The sequence below is a fragment of the Polistes dominula genome, unplaced genomic scaffold (assembly GCF_049000335.1).
Source record: "Polistes dominula isolate Pdom_NZ unplaced genomic scaffold, Pdom_raw_medaka contig_20, whole genome shotgun sequence".
NCBI classification, from domain to species: Eukaryota; Metazoa; Arthropoda; class Insecta; order Hymenoptera; family Vespidae; genus Polistes; species Polistes dominula.
Genome location: NW_028301147.1, coordinates 401636 through 420062, shown reverse-complemented (window position 1 = coordinate 420062; position 18427 = coordinate 401636). Strand labels below are relative to the sequence as shown.

Here is an 18427-nt window from a genome sequence, read left to right as displayed (position 1 = left end):
AAGAGAGTATCGTATCGCATTTACAGATGAAATCGTTATATGCGATAATAACTAGCGAAGCAGTATTTGATATCTCGATGAATGTTATGGGGAAAAAGTTAGTCGAAATGATATAGCAGCGTGCGCATAGTGGCATGGTAGAAGGAGAGAGCGTGGGGCGTGCGGAGTGGTGGGAAGTCGACTCGGAGGAGTGGGGGAAGCCGGCGCGCCGCGAGGTCCGTCAGTCGCGCTCAATCCTTCGGAGGGAGTAGTGTATCGCGTTCCGTTACATTTTCGCAACTTTTTTACGTCCTTCGAACGTACTGCCACGGTGTATCGTCTTATTTTATTTTATATTAATATAAAATTATAAATTATATTATATTTTAGATTAATAAAAAGTTTCGAAGGTCGCGCGACGATTACGCGATCTCGCGGTCGATTTTCGTGCTGTGCGTGCAAACAAGAAGAGGATCTACGAGGATGACTGCACTTTATTTAAATGTTTCTTTTTTTAATTAATTAATTATCTTTTGTACAAATTCTCCTTTGCGTATAAAAATCTTGCGATCAGTTTGTATGGACATTTTACTTGCACCAAGGGTCTTCCTACGTTGCATCGCATCAAACTCTGATTAATCGAAGGAACTTCAACGACTGGCTCGGTAAGTAAATGAAAATTTAAACAACCAGTTAAACAATGATCACGGTATAATCTTTTTCTCTGTTTTATTTGATTTGAATTTTGGTTTATTTGATGATGATCTTACCGGTTGCGTCCTTGTCCTCGTTCTAGCCTAGTCTTCGAGAGACATGGAGAAGTAAGTAGTTGACTTTCAGAACCTTGGATACGTTTCTTTTTATGACGTAGAGAGATCGCAGACGTTACGTGAAAGATAGAATAGTATGAAAAAGAAGATGGAAAGAAAAAGATACCTATATATATGTATAGTGTATAGAAACGTGTATAGAAACGTGTATAGAAACGCGTGTGTTTGGAGAGAGCCACAGTTGTTGTTCGTGTCTCTCTTTCGAAGCGATTTATCGTCTTTCTCAACCAACCAATCATTTTCTTTCCCTATTCTATCTAACTTTAAGTCTATTGGCCATTCGATGAAAGAGACCGCTTGGCGCTACTTTTACAAACGCGTTCGTTCCTTCATACGTTCAACTCTTACAAATATTTACCTTTTCCACGAGATCTCTCTATTTGCCTAACCATTCGTATAAGATAGATGTATGTATATTTAAATTTCTTAGTAAATCGATTCTAACATACAATGATAAGTATTATTCATTATCTTTGATGTATAATCAGATTTTATGAGAATACCGAATGTAACTAAAATAATTCTACGCAGCAAACTTTTACGATGATTTCTTTTTTTTTTTTATTTGATAGAATTTTAGGGTACTTACGTATTAACGCCATGGCATCGCAACAAAAATTCCGCTAATGTGCAAATAAAGAACAATCTTGTTGTTCGCATACAACAACCTTGCTGTTTGCACACGACAACCGTCAGGGTTGCGTCAGGATTATTGACTACTTTTTCTAAATAAAATGTTTGGAATTTTCAAAGTGTTTCGATTTTAAATAAAGTTGTTTTTTTTTTTTTTCTATTATTTGTCGCAACAATTTTAAAATGTAGATTAGCGGCGCATTAACGAAATTTTGCTGCGGTGCCGTTAATGCGTAAATACCGAATGTTATTTTAAACGTTAAAACGTTACAACAAACCGCGATTACATTTCGTTAAAGTTTACACGTATATTTTTGTTACATCTTGTAGACATTTAATCTCATTATTCTCGAGTTAAGATAAAGAAAGAAAAAAAAAAACAGGTAAATAATATGAAATGAATGGGTTTAATGCAAGTTAAGAAAAGTTGAGATGTAATTGAAAGAGAAGAGAGTTAACGGAAGTGGACGTTAATTAAACTAATAAGGTCTCGTAAGATCTCGTAAGTGGGTTGGGGAGGTCCTTTAAAAGAGAGGAGGACTTTGTCGATATCGCGTTTACCTTCGTATTATACTTCAAATCTCAACGCGATTCACGAATCATAGCCTTAAATGGAGATCAGCTTCCAAGTCCTTCTCTTCTCCTCCTCCCCTTCAATGCAAATTCGCATCGTCGAGTTACACGAACGTTGTTGGGTTAGTGCACCTTTTACCTTATTCCTCTCCTCTTTACCTTTTCCTCCCTTTCAAAGTTTCTACTGCCAATTAAAAGACTCCTTTTCGAGCGACACGAACGAGCTCCAAACTATTATCGATATATTTGCTACATTGTGCAACTATCTTTTCTTTTTTTTTTTTTTTAACTTTCGTTTGTTTCTAACTAGTCTTCGAATTTTTACGCTTCAAAATCAAATTCAATAAAATAACAATCATTTTTCTTTAATATTATGTTTCAACACGTTCGTCGCCCAGCAGCCAGTTTCGGTTGAGTTTCTCGTCAGGCTCAAAATTTAACTATCGGCGCGCCTATGTAACGTAAACAAGCGATAAGTAGAAATATCAACAATGGCGACCTGAGTATTATGGTTTTTTACCGAAAATAATCAAATAAAAAAATATCGTTTATTTATCGAAAATAATTTTCTTTCGAAATGGGAAATGTGATAAGTTTTTTTCCAACTAGAAATACTATAACTTTAAAAAGAAGAGCGTCACCGTATACGGTGACGGGCCCCTTCCCCCTGGGGAAGCATGCCCGTCTCCGGTATACGGTGCCATGGTGACGAACGTGTTAACTCATTTAGAATAATGATAAAGAAGAGGACGATGATACGTTTGATATTTTTGGTTTGTTTTCTTGTTCTTTTTTTACTTTTTTTTTTTGCAGAGATCTAGAGAAAAGGCCAATGTCCGTGATCTTGTTGGTTATATCACGAATCGTGTCGTGAGTCACGATCTCTCAACGTTATTAGTTACCGTTCGTTCTCGTGACTTCCTTGCCAAGAAGGAAGAAAACAACTTCCAATTGACTACACAACCGATCTTCCTTCTTTCTTTCTTTCTTTCTTTCTTTCTTTCTTTCTTTCTTTCTTTCTTTCTTTCATTCGTCTCCCTCATTCCCCCCGTTCATTCGAAGTTCCACCACTAAACTGTTATTTCGTTTTTTTTTTTTATATCATTTTTTTTCGAAAGATTAATCGCTAGTTGAATAAACAGAAAATCTAGACCAGAAAAATCAATCCACTTGATATACAAATCTTGACGTATTATCACTTCTTTAATATCTTTGCTCTTATTTTAATAAACGTTACGCGAATATTATCGTTGGTTAAATAATTTGATTAACGCACTTTTACACGTACTCTTCTTCTTTATTGCTTCAAATTAATGTTGATAATGGTATTAGATATCACGGATTTATCTACAATCAAGGACAATTCATTTTAGTTTGATTGCATTTATTCATCAAAATTTAATGACATTTATTTAAAAATAAATAAATAAATGAATGCATAGGTTCCATTTACTCGTGATAACAAATTGAGAAAAGCTTTCATCCAACTTTTGCCATTAAATTAAATACAAATATCATTATTTTGTAAATTAAAAGACCAAACTTTTTTACAGATCTATAATGTATTCAGTATAAAAAAAAAAGAGAATAAATAAATGAATACATTAAAATGTTGCAAATGGAAAGTAAAAAAGAAAAAAAAAAAAGAATGTTCCGGACGAATTAAAGTCGCATTTCCTTTTGCTGGTCAAACGTATCGTGACCTCTGTTTTATTGAATAGATTGATCGTGATAATATGTAACGAGCTGAAGCAAAGTGAGGTCGATTGGCATAATCGAATGAAGTAACCAAGCTTTAGTTAAAAACTTCTTTTAGTATACTTGAACTGCGTGCGTCAAGGACCGGAAGGAAGATACATATGGATTGTACACTTTTGTTTTGTTTTGTTTTCATTTTCGTTTTGCTTAGTTGTTAACCGATTCTTATTAAAGGGAAACCAACCCCACTTTGTTAGTAATATAAACGATGATGAATCTCAGGACAGGTTGAAAAGGATTAAGAAGATTACCTGTTGCGGTGCTAGGCACATCGAAGCGAGAAACGACTAAGAGAAGAAACTAGAAAGAGAGGATAGAGAAACGAACTCGAGTGTTTCGAGGTGAATATCCTCTCTGAATATCACTGCTCTATGTATATATATATATATGTACATATATATGTGTATGTGTGTTAAAGTAGTTGTAATACCAATGATTCTTATATGGCATCCTCCCTCTTATAAACCTTTCCTATCTTTATTAACTATCATTTATTTGTTTTTTTTTTTTTTTTTTTTACTTTCTCGTTCGATTAATATAATTATTTGCATTTTATTTTGATTTTTCTTTTTTTTTTCTTTAGGACAATTAGCCGAGCGGTGGAAAATCTTCTTCGAGGATTCTTAAATGGAAATGCATACCAAAGATCGATCCGAATTTACTCACCAATGACGCATTGTAAGTTATCATTTGAAATATTAATATTATTAATTCAAGTAAAACCATCATTAGTTATTTTGTTGATATCTTTTTACGTTACGTCCTTTGACTCGTTGGACGACGAGAGCGTGTTCCGAAGACCGGCCAGATGTTCTCGATCGATTTACATCCCGCGATAAGACGAAGGGAATCGATAGACCGCGTTGGATATATTACGTTGGAACTGATTCGTAATAAGAGCAAACTAAAGTGTTGGAAATCGTTCGCGTCAATCCAGTTCTATATCATACAGTTTGTATTTTATTTTATTTTATTTTTTTCTTTTTTTCTTTTGTTTTGTTCTCAACCGAGTGAACGAAGAGATCGATAAAACGAGTAATAGTAACTCGAAATCTTTTAACAACATTCTTCCACGGCAATTAGAACGTTGATTGACTACAAGAAAAAAAAAAAAAGAAAAGAAATATGAATGTTAATTTAGTTTTATTTAGTTGGAAAAACGAAACGAAACTGGTTTTGAATAAGAAAAGATGTACGTTCGACGTGTTTCATGCAAATGGCACATGTATATAACGAAGTACGTTAATTCGTACGCTCTGTCTTTCTAACGGTACGACGACGGTGTATCTAACGTTGCTCTATTTAAACTACTCGACTTAGTCGCCATAATCCAAGCTTGTTTCGAGTTTCATTCGTTTCAACGAAACACAACAGAGCACTCCCTTCATTGCCCGTTGCCAAGCCCGTTTTCAATCTTACATTTTAAACGCGTATATATACAAGTGAAACGTTTCAAGAAAATACGTACAAAAGTAATCAAAAAAGATTATTTCATTGAGAAATTTGGTCTTTTTTTCAATTGAAAACTTCTTTAGAATGGGTGTGATTTGAAAAAATGTAACGGAGGCGGTAGGCGGCTATGTAACGGAGCGGTGGGAGGCGATGAAACGGCCGCGATACTAAATAAAAAAGAGAATACAATTATCCTACACCAGATTATTTTGTATTCGTCTCATTTTCTCGAAACTTATCTAGTTTTTTTGAAGATTTCACTTTTAACACGTGTGATCTGCACACATGTTTTTTTCTTTTTTTTTCTATCTAATCCTAGGAGGAACCTAGCAATAAAAAGCAACGCGGGGGTTTGTGAATGGCCGGCAAGGTTAATGCGATTGAATGATTGGCTCGATTGGAAAATTGGTCGTCTACCGTGTACGTTATAGGACATTGGGATAAATGAGGATATATCTAGGCTGGGAACGTGGCACCGTTCAACGTGCGAGCCAATTGATGGGAATGGATCGAACGTGAACTCCCCCAATCGTCTATAACTATACCTAACTATTATTATATATACACACACACACAGACAGACCAGCAACGCAAGACAAACTCTTACTCTTTGCACTTTTATATTTCCACCGGACGTTTCATCATCGTCTACGTTTCTTACCGATCATTACCGATTGTTACTTCGACATAGAAGAAGAAACATGTTCTCTAATGTCTATTACACATATGTTTTCTTTCTAAACTTTTCCCCTTGTTCCCATTTTTGGAATGGATCGAACGCCAATCATCCAATCGTTTATAATCGTAGCTGACTGTTATTTACCAGTGAAAATGCAATCCCAAATTGTACATTTCCTATGAGTCTTTCATTACAGATTGTTACTTTGAACTACAGAAACATGTGTTTTCACTTTTATAGCTTTGCAATTATCTTAACATTGTTACTGATTGTTTTACGCTAGTAATTTAAAGTCGTTCGCAAATTTGTACTTTTTCAACCGGACGTCTCATGCAAGATACTTTTTCCAAGTCATTACAGATTGTCATTTCATACCAAGAAATGTGTTTTAATGTAACACCTCTGCGTTTATAGCTTTCCCCTCTTCCTTTTCTTCTTCTTCTTCTTCTTCTTATGTTCGAAACCGCTTGAGTAACAAAGGAACGTATCAAAAGGGCGTACGGAGTCACACCCATTTCGTTTCCTTTTCCTTTTCCTTTTTTCCTTTTGGTTTCTTCTCTTTCTCTTTCGACACTTTCACGACCCATCCCACCCATCTTCAAAAAGAAAAAAGGAAACGTCTTTTTTCCTTTTACGTTTCTCTTTCCTTTTTATTTGACACTGATGAGTCGTAGAAAATGTTAGAATCATGTCGAAGGAAATAGGTGGAGAAAATATTAAACGTCTCGTATATATATATATATATAGCTACCGTTACCTTTCAAACTTTCGTCTTTTATTTTGTCCCTAATCTCACCCTCCACCATCCCTTATTTTTCTTTTTTTTTTTTTGATATGTTATAGTGTCGGTGACGAGGTGACGATCGATTCGGTGACGCGTTTCGACCCAAATCGATCGAAGATGGCTAAAAGTTCCGAAAGATTACCTGGTACATCTTCCAGATTAAGAACCAGAGACGATGGATGCTGTTCGGTCAATTTTCTCAAATATGTTTTACATATTTACAATGTCGTCTTATTTGTAAGTATTATTTATTTCATTTATATTTGTGTTTTCAACAATCGTAATCTTCTTCTTCTTCTTCTTCTTCTTAATATATATAAATTACGTGTGATGTTGTTTATCCGCAATGGATTCCTAAACTATTGAACCGATTTTAATCAAATTTTGCACACTGTATGCAGTTTCATCCAACTTGAAAGATAGGATAGTTTATATCATTCTAACAGATGGCAGTATAAGGTAATTCGTTGCTGATTGTGAGCCACAGCAACGCGTGGCAGGGCACCCCTAGTGTAATTATAAAAGAAATCAAGTCTACGGGGTTACATTGAGATTTATCGAACGAATTCGTAAAATATTTGTATATTTGAACAAAATCAATATATCCACCCGCATTGGTCGGTCTCTATTTGAATTTGATTTGAAAAATATATATCGGGAAAAACTAGTTTCCATGAAAAACGCCTCCGCGAATAGAATTCGGCCGTTTGCCAACGCTTTTCCGCTTAGAACGTTCCAATTGCTTCACTCTACGCATCGTTATGCGAAATTATGCAAATGCGTGAATTACAAAATGTCGAGAGACAGAGAAAGACAGAGAGAGAGAGAGAGAGAGAGAGAGAGAATTACGTAATGTTCGAAACATACAAATTTTGTAAGTACGTATTTTATGAAAGTGAGAGAAAGAAAAAAAGAAAAAAAAGGAAATAAAATAGATTCAGATTAGAAACAGATTTTGCATGACGATGATGTAAGGGAGATCGAATTTAATGAAAATTTATTATGCAAAATATGTTAAATCAAATTTAAATATTATAACGCGAAAATGTAAAATGCGATGAGATTGAATTTTACAACAAAAGTTTCTCTTGGCAAAATTGCGAAAGATCGAAACTTGTACAAGTTTTTTCTATGCAAAAAATAAAAAAAAAAGATTGGATTTAATAAATGTTGTATGCATAATAGATGAACAGATTAGAAGGATTAAAATACACATTCTCTCTCTCTCTCTCTCTCTCTCTTTCTCTATTTCTTTCATCAGACATTTTAAATCGAGTAGAGTTTATCGGCTCCCACGTTGTAGAACGCAGTGAGAAGGTTGATTGGTCCAAGCGTTGTAAATAAGGGACTAGCTATCGCCGAGAAGGGATCTTTCTTAGACATATGCTAATGGATACCTACCTTTAACTTGGTTGCGTTCATCCGTCTCCCCTCAGTCCTCATTTTGCTTCTATCAATTCTCTATATCTTCATCTAAAACTTCAAAACGTACCCCAGTCAAAGGAGATTCGTCGTCGGATTAACCCTTTAATGCATGTACTTTCTCAATTATTCATCATTCTCACAAATTTCCTTCTTATTATATTTTTCAACGCTTGTAATTTATCCTTATATATTTGCAATTTTAATATTTAATTGCAATATTATTTTTATTGAAATCATTTGTGTTTTTTTTTGTATAAAAAAAAAAGAAAAAAAAAACAATTTGCACGCATCGAAGGGTTCAAATCTATATTTATAATTTATTAAGTGATTCGAACAGTAATTTCGTTTTTTGTTGACACAATAAATGGCATTAGTTGATGCAAACCGACAAATAGTAATACATGAGATCGATCGATAAGATGTTAAATTGATCAAATTCAATTATTTATGCCAACTTGAAGGGCCTAGGTTGTTTAACCTGGAAACGAAAATTGTCTTCATATTTACAAAAGAAAAAAACGAAACGACTTTTCGAACCATCAATATTTCAATAACATTGTTATCATGGCTTCCAGAAAAGATATCAATCTTTCGTAGAACTTATAGGAATAAAGCAATCTCTCTCTCTCTCACTCACTCTCTTTCAGTATGTATATTCATGAGGAGAACCTAAAATTGGACACGATCCGACATATTTTGGCGAGGGTGAGAGAGAGAGAGAGAGAGAGAGAGAGAGAGAGAGAGAGATGAAAATCTTGCCTTCATAATTACGTAAACACACAAGGATGTTTATGTTACATCAGTGGCTCTGCACCATTTGATACCGTTATATTTATATCGATGAGATCTATGCGTTGTTGTATGTATGTACTAGGAATTTATGACAGGGATGAAAATAGATCGAAATTACTATACTACGATTAAATTCTACAAGAAAAAGATATATATGTTTTTTTTTTTTTAATGGTTTAATAAACTATTGGATTGTTTAGAAAATAAATCTCGATAGGTGACACAAAGTTTTGTTTGCTAACAAAATCTGAGAAATTGCGTTGCATTTCAATCTTCTATGAAAATTGTTACGAATTTTTCCTGACAATTCAATATTATCTACTCGCATTAAAAAGAAAGAAAAAAACAAAACCTTTTATTTGATTTTATATTTGAATTTGTAATTTATAAAAGAAAGTTCTATCGTTGACGGATTAACGACGACAACAGAGAGAGATATGTTGGTGCTGCTGGTCTCGGTGCAACGTGTTTAGATGATGTCTGGGATGCATCTAAAGAGAAATGAAAGGGGGAAAAGAGAAAGAGAAAGAGAGAGAGAGAGAGAGAGAGACAAAGAGAAAGATAAAGACGATAGGTATTGCGGGGGCGTTTGCGGAGGCGTTTCGAAGCTGTAGAGTTGAAGACCTGGTCGTAAGAGAGAGAATTCCAGAAAACCAGTCTAAGCGAGATTTTCAGGTTTCTCGGGGCACACACCACCACGAAGTACTTTGAATGAACGAGCGTGGACAGCTCGCGTGCTAGTTACGCTCATAACTTTGTTTCTCGATCTTGCGATATACTACCACGCATACACACACACACACACATATGCACACACTAGTGCTATGCTAGAGAAAAAGTTTAGGGATACTCTAAGTTAGCATATTTTTTATCAGATCATCCTTATACGTTCTCTTTAGTTTTTCATGGAAACTTTCAAAATAATTATACGAATAGATAAACAGTTGTTTCATTCATTTATTATTATTATTATTATTATTATTATAATTATTAACCCTTTGGACTATGATATGAAGTTTTTTCTTAGAACTACTTGTATAAATCATCTGCGATGATATAACACGCTTGACTTCATTTCCATATGACTAATAGGTTTGCGATAAAATCTCGATGAATATTAGAGAGAGAGAGAGAGAGAGAGAGAGAGAGAGAGAGAGAGAGAGAGGTTTTTATTTTTGATGATAACATTTATGACAATTATTCGATAATTAAATTCATAGCTCGGAGATGAAAAACAAAAAGAAAAACAAAAAACACATGATTGTAACTCACGATTTAATGCGTGTCATATTTTCAACATACATGTATTCATTAATTTACAGTTATCCGGATTTGTGGTGGGCGGTATTGGCATTTGGACGGTCGTCTCGAAACACAGCTACGTATCTCTGATGACAACGTCGACCTATCAGAGTCTCGCATATGCCCTCATTGTTGCAGGTATTTTGGCTGTTGTTGGAAGCTGGTTAGGATGCGGTGGAGTTACCACAGAAAACAGATGTGTCCTCTTAATTGTGAGTTCCATTCCCTTATCTTAATTTTGTTCTTTTTTTCTTTTATAATTAGCATAAGTTAAGATAACGAATTATCGTTTATAGAAATAGACCGAAGAGATGTTTCCAAATGGCCTTGATCCTTATCCATTCTTTTTTTTTTTTTTTAAGCATACATTATGATGTAAAAACAAACTGGAAGAATCGTTAATGGTGATAAGTCTTTATCACTATACTCCAATGACCGAGTTTTTCTTTTATCATTCCCTCTCTTTCTCTCTTTTTCTCTTGAACACATTTTGCCTCTCAATGTTTACCTTTTTTAACAAAACAAAAAAAAGATTCAATCGAATTAGCAACAGGTGTGTATTTGTTATTTAAATGATCGTTGTTATCGTTGTTTCACTTTTTAATGATAAACTTTTTAATGATAAAATTTCTATGAAGGGATTCAATATTTAACAAAATATTTCGCAAAGTCTCGTTTAATTTCCTTTCTTGGTGATTCCATTGGCGATATTCTACTCGCGATCCCTTTCACCGCCTACGTACAAACAACGTACTTACGTACTTATGTACTTACGTACTTATATCTTATCGGTTCTCTCGTTAGTTGCTTAAACCATGTACGAACGGTCAATTAAGATTTTTCTTCGTGCTCGTTAATCAAATCGATTTATAAACTAACGCGATTTACCGAATCGAATCGAATCACGTACGTAATTCCTTTTACAACTAAGACATAATATACCTATATGTTTTTTTTTTTTTAAATTATTCGATTAGATTTATAAATAAAAATAATTGTATTTTGTAAAATTAATTAGAATGTTTGATTTATAAAATAATGTTTTTTTTTTCTCAGTACGTTTTCATCGTAATGGCAGTGCTCGTGTTAGAAGCAGGAGTTGGTGCATTGGCACGTCTCTATGAGGAACAAATAGGTCCAGAATTGAAGATGAATCTCAATCGTACCTTTCTCGATTATTATTCCATAAGATCGAGAGAAACCGAAGCTATCGATAGAATGCAAAAAGAAGTGAGTATGGTTTGTTTATATTGAAATATCGAACGATTTATCAAAAGTAAGAAACATGAAAAAAATCAAAAAAATGATTCACAGTTTAAATGTTGCGGTGCACTTCGATTTGAGGATTGGTTGGTAAGTGAATGGCACAAGGACGAAGAAGTTCAAAAAAATGGAAGCCGCGTGCCAGATAGTTGTTGCAAAACGGAGACGTTACTTTGCGGAAGGAGAGATCATCCTTCTAACATTCAATACACGGTGAACAAAATATGCTGCAATGAAATAGTAGATTTGAAATCTTAACGAATCTTTTGATGTTTTCTTTTTTCTCTTTTTTTTTGCAGGGTTGCATTTACAAGTTTCTCGAAACGACCAAGGATCATTTGATAATTCTTGGTGCCGTTGGTCTTGGTCTCTCCGTTTTAGAACTTTTTGGTATAGTTCTCGGTTCATGCCTTTATATCAAACTTAGGCACGATTTTGATGATTGACTATGACGTTGTACAACCAACGAACAACGTTCTTACGACTAAAAGAGAGAAATCCATTTGGACCAGTATAATAAGAAGATATCAAGTCGATCGTCCCTTCCTGTTCAAATTTATTTAACGATTTTTGATACTTTGAACAGGAAGTACGAATAAACTCGCTACAATTATTAAAAAAAACTGCCTGTACCCAAGAGGGATTGTCCAATCAACGAAACTCTTGTCTACTTTTTACGCGTCCTGCTATTTTTTTTTTTTTTTTCAAATCGTTCCAAACGAACAGAATTTTATTCAATATTTTTCATCATCTGTCAATTTGAACGAAGAAACAACAACGACGAACGATGATGCAAGTTCATTTTTTGTGTGTTACTTTTTAAGATAAACAAGATCTGATCGTTGAAGCAATGAAATCATTGCGGAACAGTGCCTTTGTCGAATATGAAAAGATTTTATTTATTTTATTTGAAAAAAGAAAAAGAGAAAGATCGAAGACTAATGTAATCCAATTTAATCTTCTCTCTCTCTTTCTCTTTTTTCACCAACGTGCCAAGAATAGAATGAAATTTATGGAAACGAAAGATCTTTATATATATATATATATATATGTATTTATGTATTTAATTAACTGTTTGAAGTAAAAAATTCAACTCTACGAAGCCTTATTATATACAGCACGATAATATTCAATAGCAAATGCTTAATTTCTCGTATAAAGAAACAAAATTATTTGCATGAGAAAAAAAAAAAAGAAATCATTGATCGCATTTACTTCGCATAAATATTATTATTGCTTTTTTTATTTCTCTCTGTGCCAATTATATTTTACGATTATATTCCAATCTATCTCTCTTCTTTCATTTTTTATTACTTCCGATATTAACGAAATAATAAGACTTTTTACAAAGGAAATAAAACGAAAAAAAATAAAGAGATAACAAAGTTTATATGCAATAATTATTATAATTATCTTATAAATATATTTAAGATGATCTTTTAAATGTTAAGCATTAGATCAACTTTATACATATTGTACATATCAAACGCTCTATATTCTGTTACGAATAAATACGAAAATTGCTGCAAATTTTCTGCGACTAAAAAATATTGTTAAACAAAAAATGTGATTTTTTATTTTTTAATGAAAAAAATGTTGTTACGTCGTTTGTGTAGATCGTTGCATCGATTCAAGATGTAATAGCAATGCATCCTCTTTTATTCCAATTGTCACAAAGAACCATCCTAAAAGTGCAAGAAAATCTTTCGACATGTTTATTCGTTTCCAATTTGTTGTTAATTCGTCCAAAATTTCTTCATTAGACATCGTCTACAAAATGCATATTTTTATCGAAATAATTACGTGTAGATATTTTTTCAATTATTTTGTTACATTGAAAAACAAAACTTACGTTGTTCCACGAGGAGGTATTATTAAAATTTTCGCGATAATGAATCAACGTTAATTTGTCATCCACATTTGCATATGTTTCGTGTAAACATAAGGTCGTTAAATACAATGGAATTGCAATAACGGAACCAAGGTAATCTTTACAGATGTCTCTCGATCGATCGACATTTAAATGCGCTAGATCAAACCTTTCGAAAAAAGAAAAAGCCAGTCAAAATATACCGATTGTCATGAGAACATAAATAAACGATTGAAATATTTATACGAACTTGTCGAACGTCGAGATGACGCAAAGAATGATCAGTAGAGAAAATAAACTACTGTAAATCTCGGAAAATCGTGAATACTTTGAGATAAAATCCATGGAAGAATTAAAAAAAAATTGCATCTAGAAAAAAGAAAAAAAGAAGAACCAAAAATTTATTTATCATTCGTGTACTATTTGTTTGAAAAAAAAGAATAATGTTGTTAAAAATAATTCACCATTAGAAGATGTATCATAGCCATTCCACCTAAGATACCTTGATAAATAAACGCAATACGTTTGAAGAATTTCTGAGCTAATATGGCTATGCCGATTGGTGAATAAATCGTTTCGTATTTCGCGACGTAGGAAAGTTTGAAGATATTTTTACGATCGTCATCCTTTGTAATAATTTTAATCGTGCTAAAACCATTGTCACCTTGAATGTAGATCTTATCTGCAGTCAGTGGAGTGGGAGGCACGGGTTCTTCGTATTTTCTTAAAATATCTGTGATAGGTATTTCAATATTATTCGTTTGATCATCATCCTTCTTCTTACGTTTCCTTGACTTGTTACGTGAACGATTGCTTGTTGAAGAACGAACACGATTACTCGTACTCATACTTGAAGAAAGGATTTCATCTTTCTCAAAGACTTTCTTAACTTTATTAACGTCGTCTGTTTCAGTCTCAGCGGAAGAAGTGATTTCTAAAGTTTGATCTCGTTTCAAGGCTCTTCTCTTCTTTCTTCTACCGGATACACTTTGACGTGATTCTTTTATTTCTTCTTCTGATATTTCCAATTGATCCTTTGAAGGATCCTCCAACTCGAGTACGTTATTTCTTCCTTCATTTTTCAATTGATTCGATTCTATCTTCTTATCGTCAGTATCCTCTTCTGAGGACCATTTATTCCTGAGTCTTCGTTGTTTTTTCAAAAATCGATTTCTTTCACGATCGTTCATATTACCATTTATTGATAATTTTTTTTTATTAATAAATACACATACACGTAATTGTTTATTTTGATGCTACAGAGTGTACCGTTGACGAACATGCTTTTACTTTTGCATAGCAACATTCTGTTGTGTTAACAGTTGTCAAGGAACAAATGCGACTAAAATATCGATTTGTCTTTTAGTTTCTTTTTAAGGAGGAAAAGGAAATTTCATGAGGTATTTTATAAATTTTTATTTAGATACGATCTTCAAGAATGTCTTTAATACATACTGTATAATTATCATTATCTATCACATATATACTTATCGTTAAAGATACTCTTTTTTGAAAGTTGGTCAATAAGTTGTTTAGGATTTTTTTTAGTATTTCATTTGTAAAAAAACAACATCAAGTATTATTAAATTAATACCACGTAAATAAATACATATTATTTAATATAAACAATTTATATAATATTATTACGTAATGTTGTTTATTTATATATAAAATTCTAAAATTACTTATTAGCCAACCCGACACATACTATTATTATTATTATTATTATAATTATTTATCTTAAACAATTAATCATTTTTCAATCATTAAAGCAAATAATCACTTCTTCTTTTTGTAGGTACATTTTCTAAATTATAATACGCGTATTACAGCTAAATATTTACAAGGGAGAAGATATATTATCACGATACTGAAAAATGATTTTTTTTATAAAACTTCTAAGTCGCAATGTCTAATTTCTGGATGAATTTTCTATAAAGATAAAAGTAGATTATATATACATGATTATATACAGAAAAAAAAGAAAAGAAAAGAAAAGTAATATTTTGCATACCTTTAATTTTAATTCTATTCTATCAATTTCACCGCCAAGCATGTCGACGATACTCTCACCGTGTTTTAACAGAAATGCTTCCAGTTCATCAATATTTTGCATACCTTTCACTTCCTACAAATTTCAAAATCAATTATAAATTGTCTTAAAATAAATGATAATTATAGCATCATTAATTTATATCATTTGACAAAGTAATTAGAAACTGTACCTCCAACATAGTAAGCAGGTCGTGTTTATCGAGATAAGATCTGGTTAATTCTCGTCCATCAAAATCTAATTCTGCTTTATATCTGACCAAATTGTTACCCATATCAATGCCTTTGACATCATGGATAGCTCGAACCTACGAACATTAATAATAAATGCAAATAGAATAATATCATTCATTTGTAGGATCTATTTGTAATGATTATTTTTACCATTATATCAGACTCTATGACAGCATTGATTTTGTCAAGATTTTCTTGCGATATACTTCTGCCAACCAAAGCTGCGACATTGGTATAAATTATAAATGATGCTACTCCACCAAGAAGACCACCGACTAACAAGGAACCGAGAGCATCAAAAGTTGAATTTCCTAGTAAAGAAGTTAAGCCCATACAAGAAGCAGCACAAACAATCCCTAATACCTGGTGAATAATGAAAATATATATTCAAATATTTTTGTCTATTGCATTGCGTTCGACGATTGAAGAAACGAAAAATCTTACTGCTGCCAAATCTTCCATTAAAACAACATTGACAGATGGATCTTGACCAGACAACACGTATTCCCAAAAAGATTCTTTTTTCTCTTCGGCTCCTTTTTTAATTGAATTCATAGCTACTAACAAAGTGGCTCCTTCGGAAACTAAGGAACCACCTAAAATATAATATGCCCAATAAAAAGATTCAACGGGGGCAGGGGACATAAGTCCGTTAATTCCATGATAGACCGATAAACCTGTACCAACGCAGAAAATTCCTACGCCCGAAATTAAAGAGGATACGTATTTCATGTTGCTATAACCATATGGATGATCGGCATTAGGATTCTATAATATCATTATTTTTCATTATTATCTTATATATCATTTTGATTATATTTCATTTACCTGAACAGACTTGTGAATGCCATAAGCTAAAATCAATTGATTAAATGTGTCAGCTGCCGAATGTATACACTCTGAGAACATGCTATGCGAACCCGTATATATCCAAGCGAACAACTTAAAAAGAAAGTTACTTGCATTTCTGTAATTAAATGTAAATTATCGAATATTAAATTTAATGTCATACGAAAAAAAAGGGGATTATCAAAACGTACATTATTACTGCCGTTAATACTACTCGACCGGATCTACCAAACAAGCCTTCCATTTGAATCGTCTCTGTTTTACTGCCCATTTCACGTCTATAATCTCTCAGTCTTCGTTTGACAGTAAATATATCTATTACGAATGAGTGAATGTTGCAAGAGTAGTTTATGAAATATTAATAACTATTATTTCATTGAATAACTTGATATTTACTTACTTTGTTGATAAGTTTTCCGTTCTAGTTCTTTCTTCAAAAGCTCTTTTAACAAAGTTTCGCGAGACCCCCAGACTTCCAGTGCTCTAAAAGCAGTACAACCTTACTGCATTCGATCAAACATCTTCTGCATTGTTAACAATCATATATCGTGCTGTGACCCATGAAATAAATTCTCTTACTTAGCTTCAACATCTTTTCTCCAATAAACAGTAATCGGTGGTTCAAATTCGTATGGAGATCTTCGCTTTGTTTTAGGCAATGATTCAAGATCAGTCGGTTTCAACAGAAAGTCGGTCATAGCTTTTACCGGTGTTATGAAGTTGCGCTCCAATGACGACGTAGATCTATCAACTCTCAATCTTTTCTTGGCTGTAAGAACAAACATAACATACAATGAATCCGTTATGTCTCGTTCTTTTAATCAAAAAATACTACATACCCTTCTTAGATTCTTCTGTAGCAGTTTCTTTACTATCCGCTAAAATTTTATCCACGATACCTGCTACCTTTCTTAAATCTTTCTTTTTCTTATCATCGGTCTTAACCATTGGCTCCACAGTCAAAGGTCGTTCTTTCAATTTTCCTAATTTCTCTTCGGTCAACTCAATACACTTCTCTTGACCATCTTCGACCGATATCTTCTTTTGTTGAAGCAAATCTCCATTTCCTGTTCCCTTTGCATTGTCAGATACTTCTCGCAAGGATACAATGTATGTCCATTTGAAATCTGTTAATTTGTCTGCTTTTTTAAAACTAAAATTACGTACACCAGGACTAGGTGTTATCAATATGCTAGAGTATCTCCTTGACAAGCCTATTTGAAAGATACATTGTTCATCAGCACAATGACAGCTAACATTTCTAATGAATTTAAGGAGAGTGTAAGATCTGTGCAACATCATTGATTTGTAAAATGTTTATTTGGATCTGTAAAAAAAGATACAATTATTATTCTTAATGGATGAACATTTTTCTATACTATCACTGTACATATCATCACAAGAAAGAAACGACAAATGTAAAAACTTTTCAAAGTTAAAATTGTTAACAGCATAACAGAAGTCTCTATATTTCAGATATATATATCTACATATACATATGATAGAAATATATGTGTATGATTTTTCATATTCATAATTTTTATAAAATATCATCAATTCTATAAGACAAATACAATTTGGTTAAGAATAATTGACTCACAATTAAAGATCTTCACTGATCAATTTGAACTTGAGATTTAAAAATAAAACGAATGACTTTTTCACTTTAAACTAACAGAAACCATTTTGATGTGTTTCGTCGATGATGGGCTGAGGAAAGTTGTATTTTTTAAAACCATTAGGTTAATTTCGTGGAAATACAAACGTATTAAGATGGCGACTCAATCGTTACTCGTGGATCAGCCTTTAATGGCGCGTAAAATATGAAATTTAAAAAATAAGATAAGATAGGCATATCGAATTAACAAAATAAAATAGAAAATATACTTTTTTTTTTAGCAAAGAATAAAATGATTTTAAATTCTTTCGTTTTGATTGGCTATGGATTGATA

The 18427-nt window shown here is 32.8% G+C and overlaps 3 protein-coding genes across 5 annotated transcripts; 1 reads left to right on the top strand and 2 right to left on the bottom strand.

Annotated features, from left to right (window-relative positions):
• Positions 1-217: 217 nt before the first annotated feature.
• Positions 218-13000, top strand: LOC107067392 (CD151 antigen). 3 transcript variants are annotated; one of them, XM_015322846.2, is made up of 8 exons: positions 218-644; positions 4001-4114; positions 4357-4451; positions 6748-6925; positions 10228-10419; positions 11264-11437; positions 11522-11683; positions 11770-13000. In XM_015322846.2, exons 4-8 carry the CDS (start codon positions 6806-6808, stop codon positions 11914-11916), a joined length of 795 nt encoding a protein of 264 aa, XP_015178332.1. In that variant the 5' UTR covers positions 218-644; positions 4001-4114; positions 4357-4451; positions 6748-6805; the 3' UTR covers positions 11917-13000. The 3 variants fall into 3 exon arrangements, with proteins under 3 accessions (XP_015178332.1, XP_015178330.1, XP_015178333.1); XM_015322844.2 differs by having other exon boundaries at positions 3996-4114; XM_015322847.2 differs by lacking the exon at positions 4001-4114.
• Positions 13001-13342: 342 nt separating this feature from the next.
• Positions 13343-14602, bottom strand: LOC107067394 (uncharacterized). Its single transcript, XM_089177127.1, has one exon. The coding sequence runs from the start codon at positions 14528-14530 to the stop codon at positions 13790-13792; it is 741 nt and encodes a 246-aa protein (XP_089033253.1). The 5' UTR covers positions 14531-14602; the 3' UTR covers positions 13343-13789.
• A 139-nt stretch (positions 14603-14741) lies between these two features.
• On the bottom strand, positions 14742-18240 carry ZnT49B (solute carrier family 30 member 9). The gene is made up of 11 exons (XM_015322863.2): positions 18076-18240; positions 17315-17802; positions 17055-17244; positions 16876-16958; positions 16667-16790; positions 16455-16593; positions 16071-16394; positions 15777-15989; positions 15566-15700; positions 15355-15468; positions 14742-15272 (listed from the first exon to the last, which is right to left on the bottom strand). The coding sequence occupies exons 2-11, from the start codon at positions 17775-17777 to the stop codon at positions 15228-15230; spliced, it is 1830 nt and encodes a 609-aa protein (XP_015178349.2). The 5' UTR covers positions 17778-17802; positions 18076-18240; the 3' UTR covers positions 14742-15227.
• Positions 18241-18427: the final 187 nt, after the last annotated feature.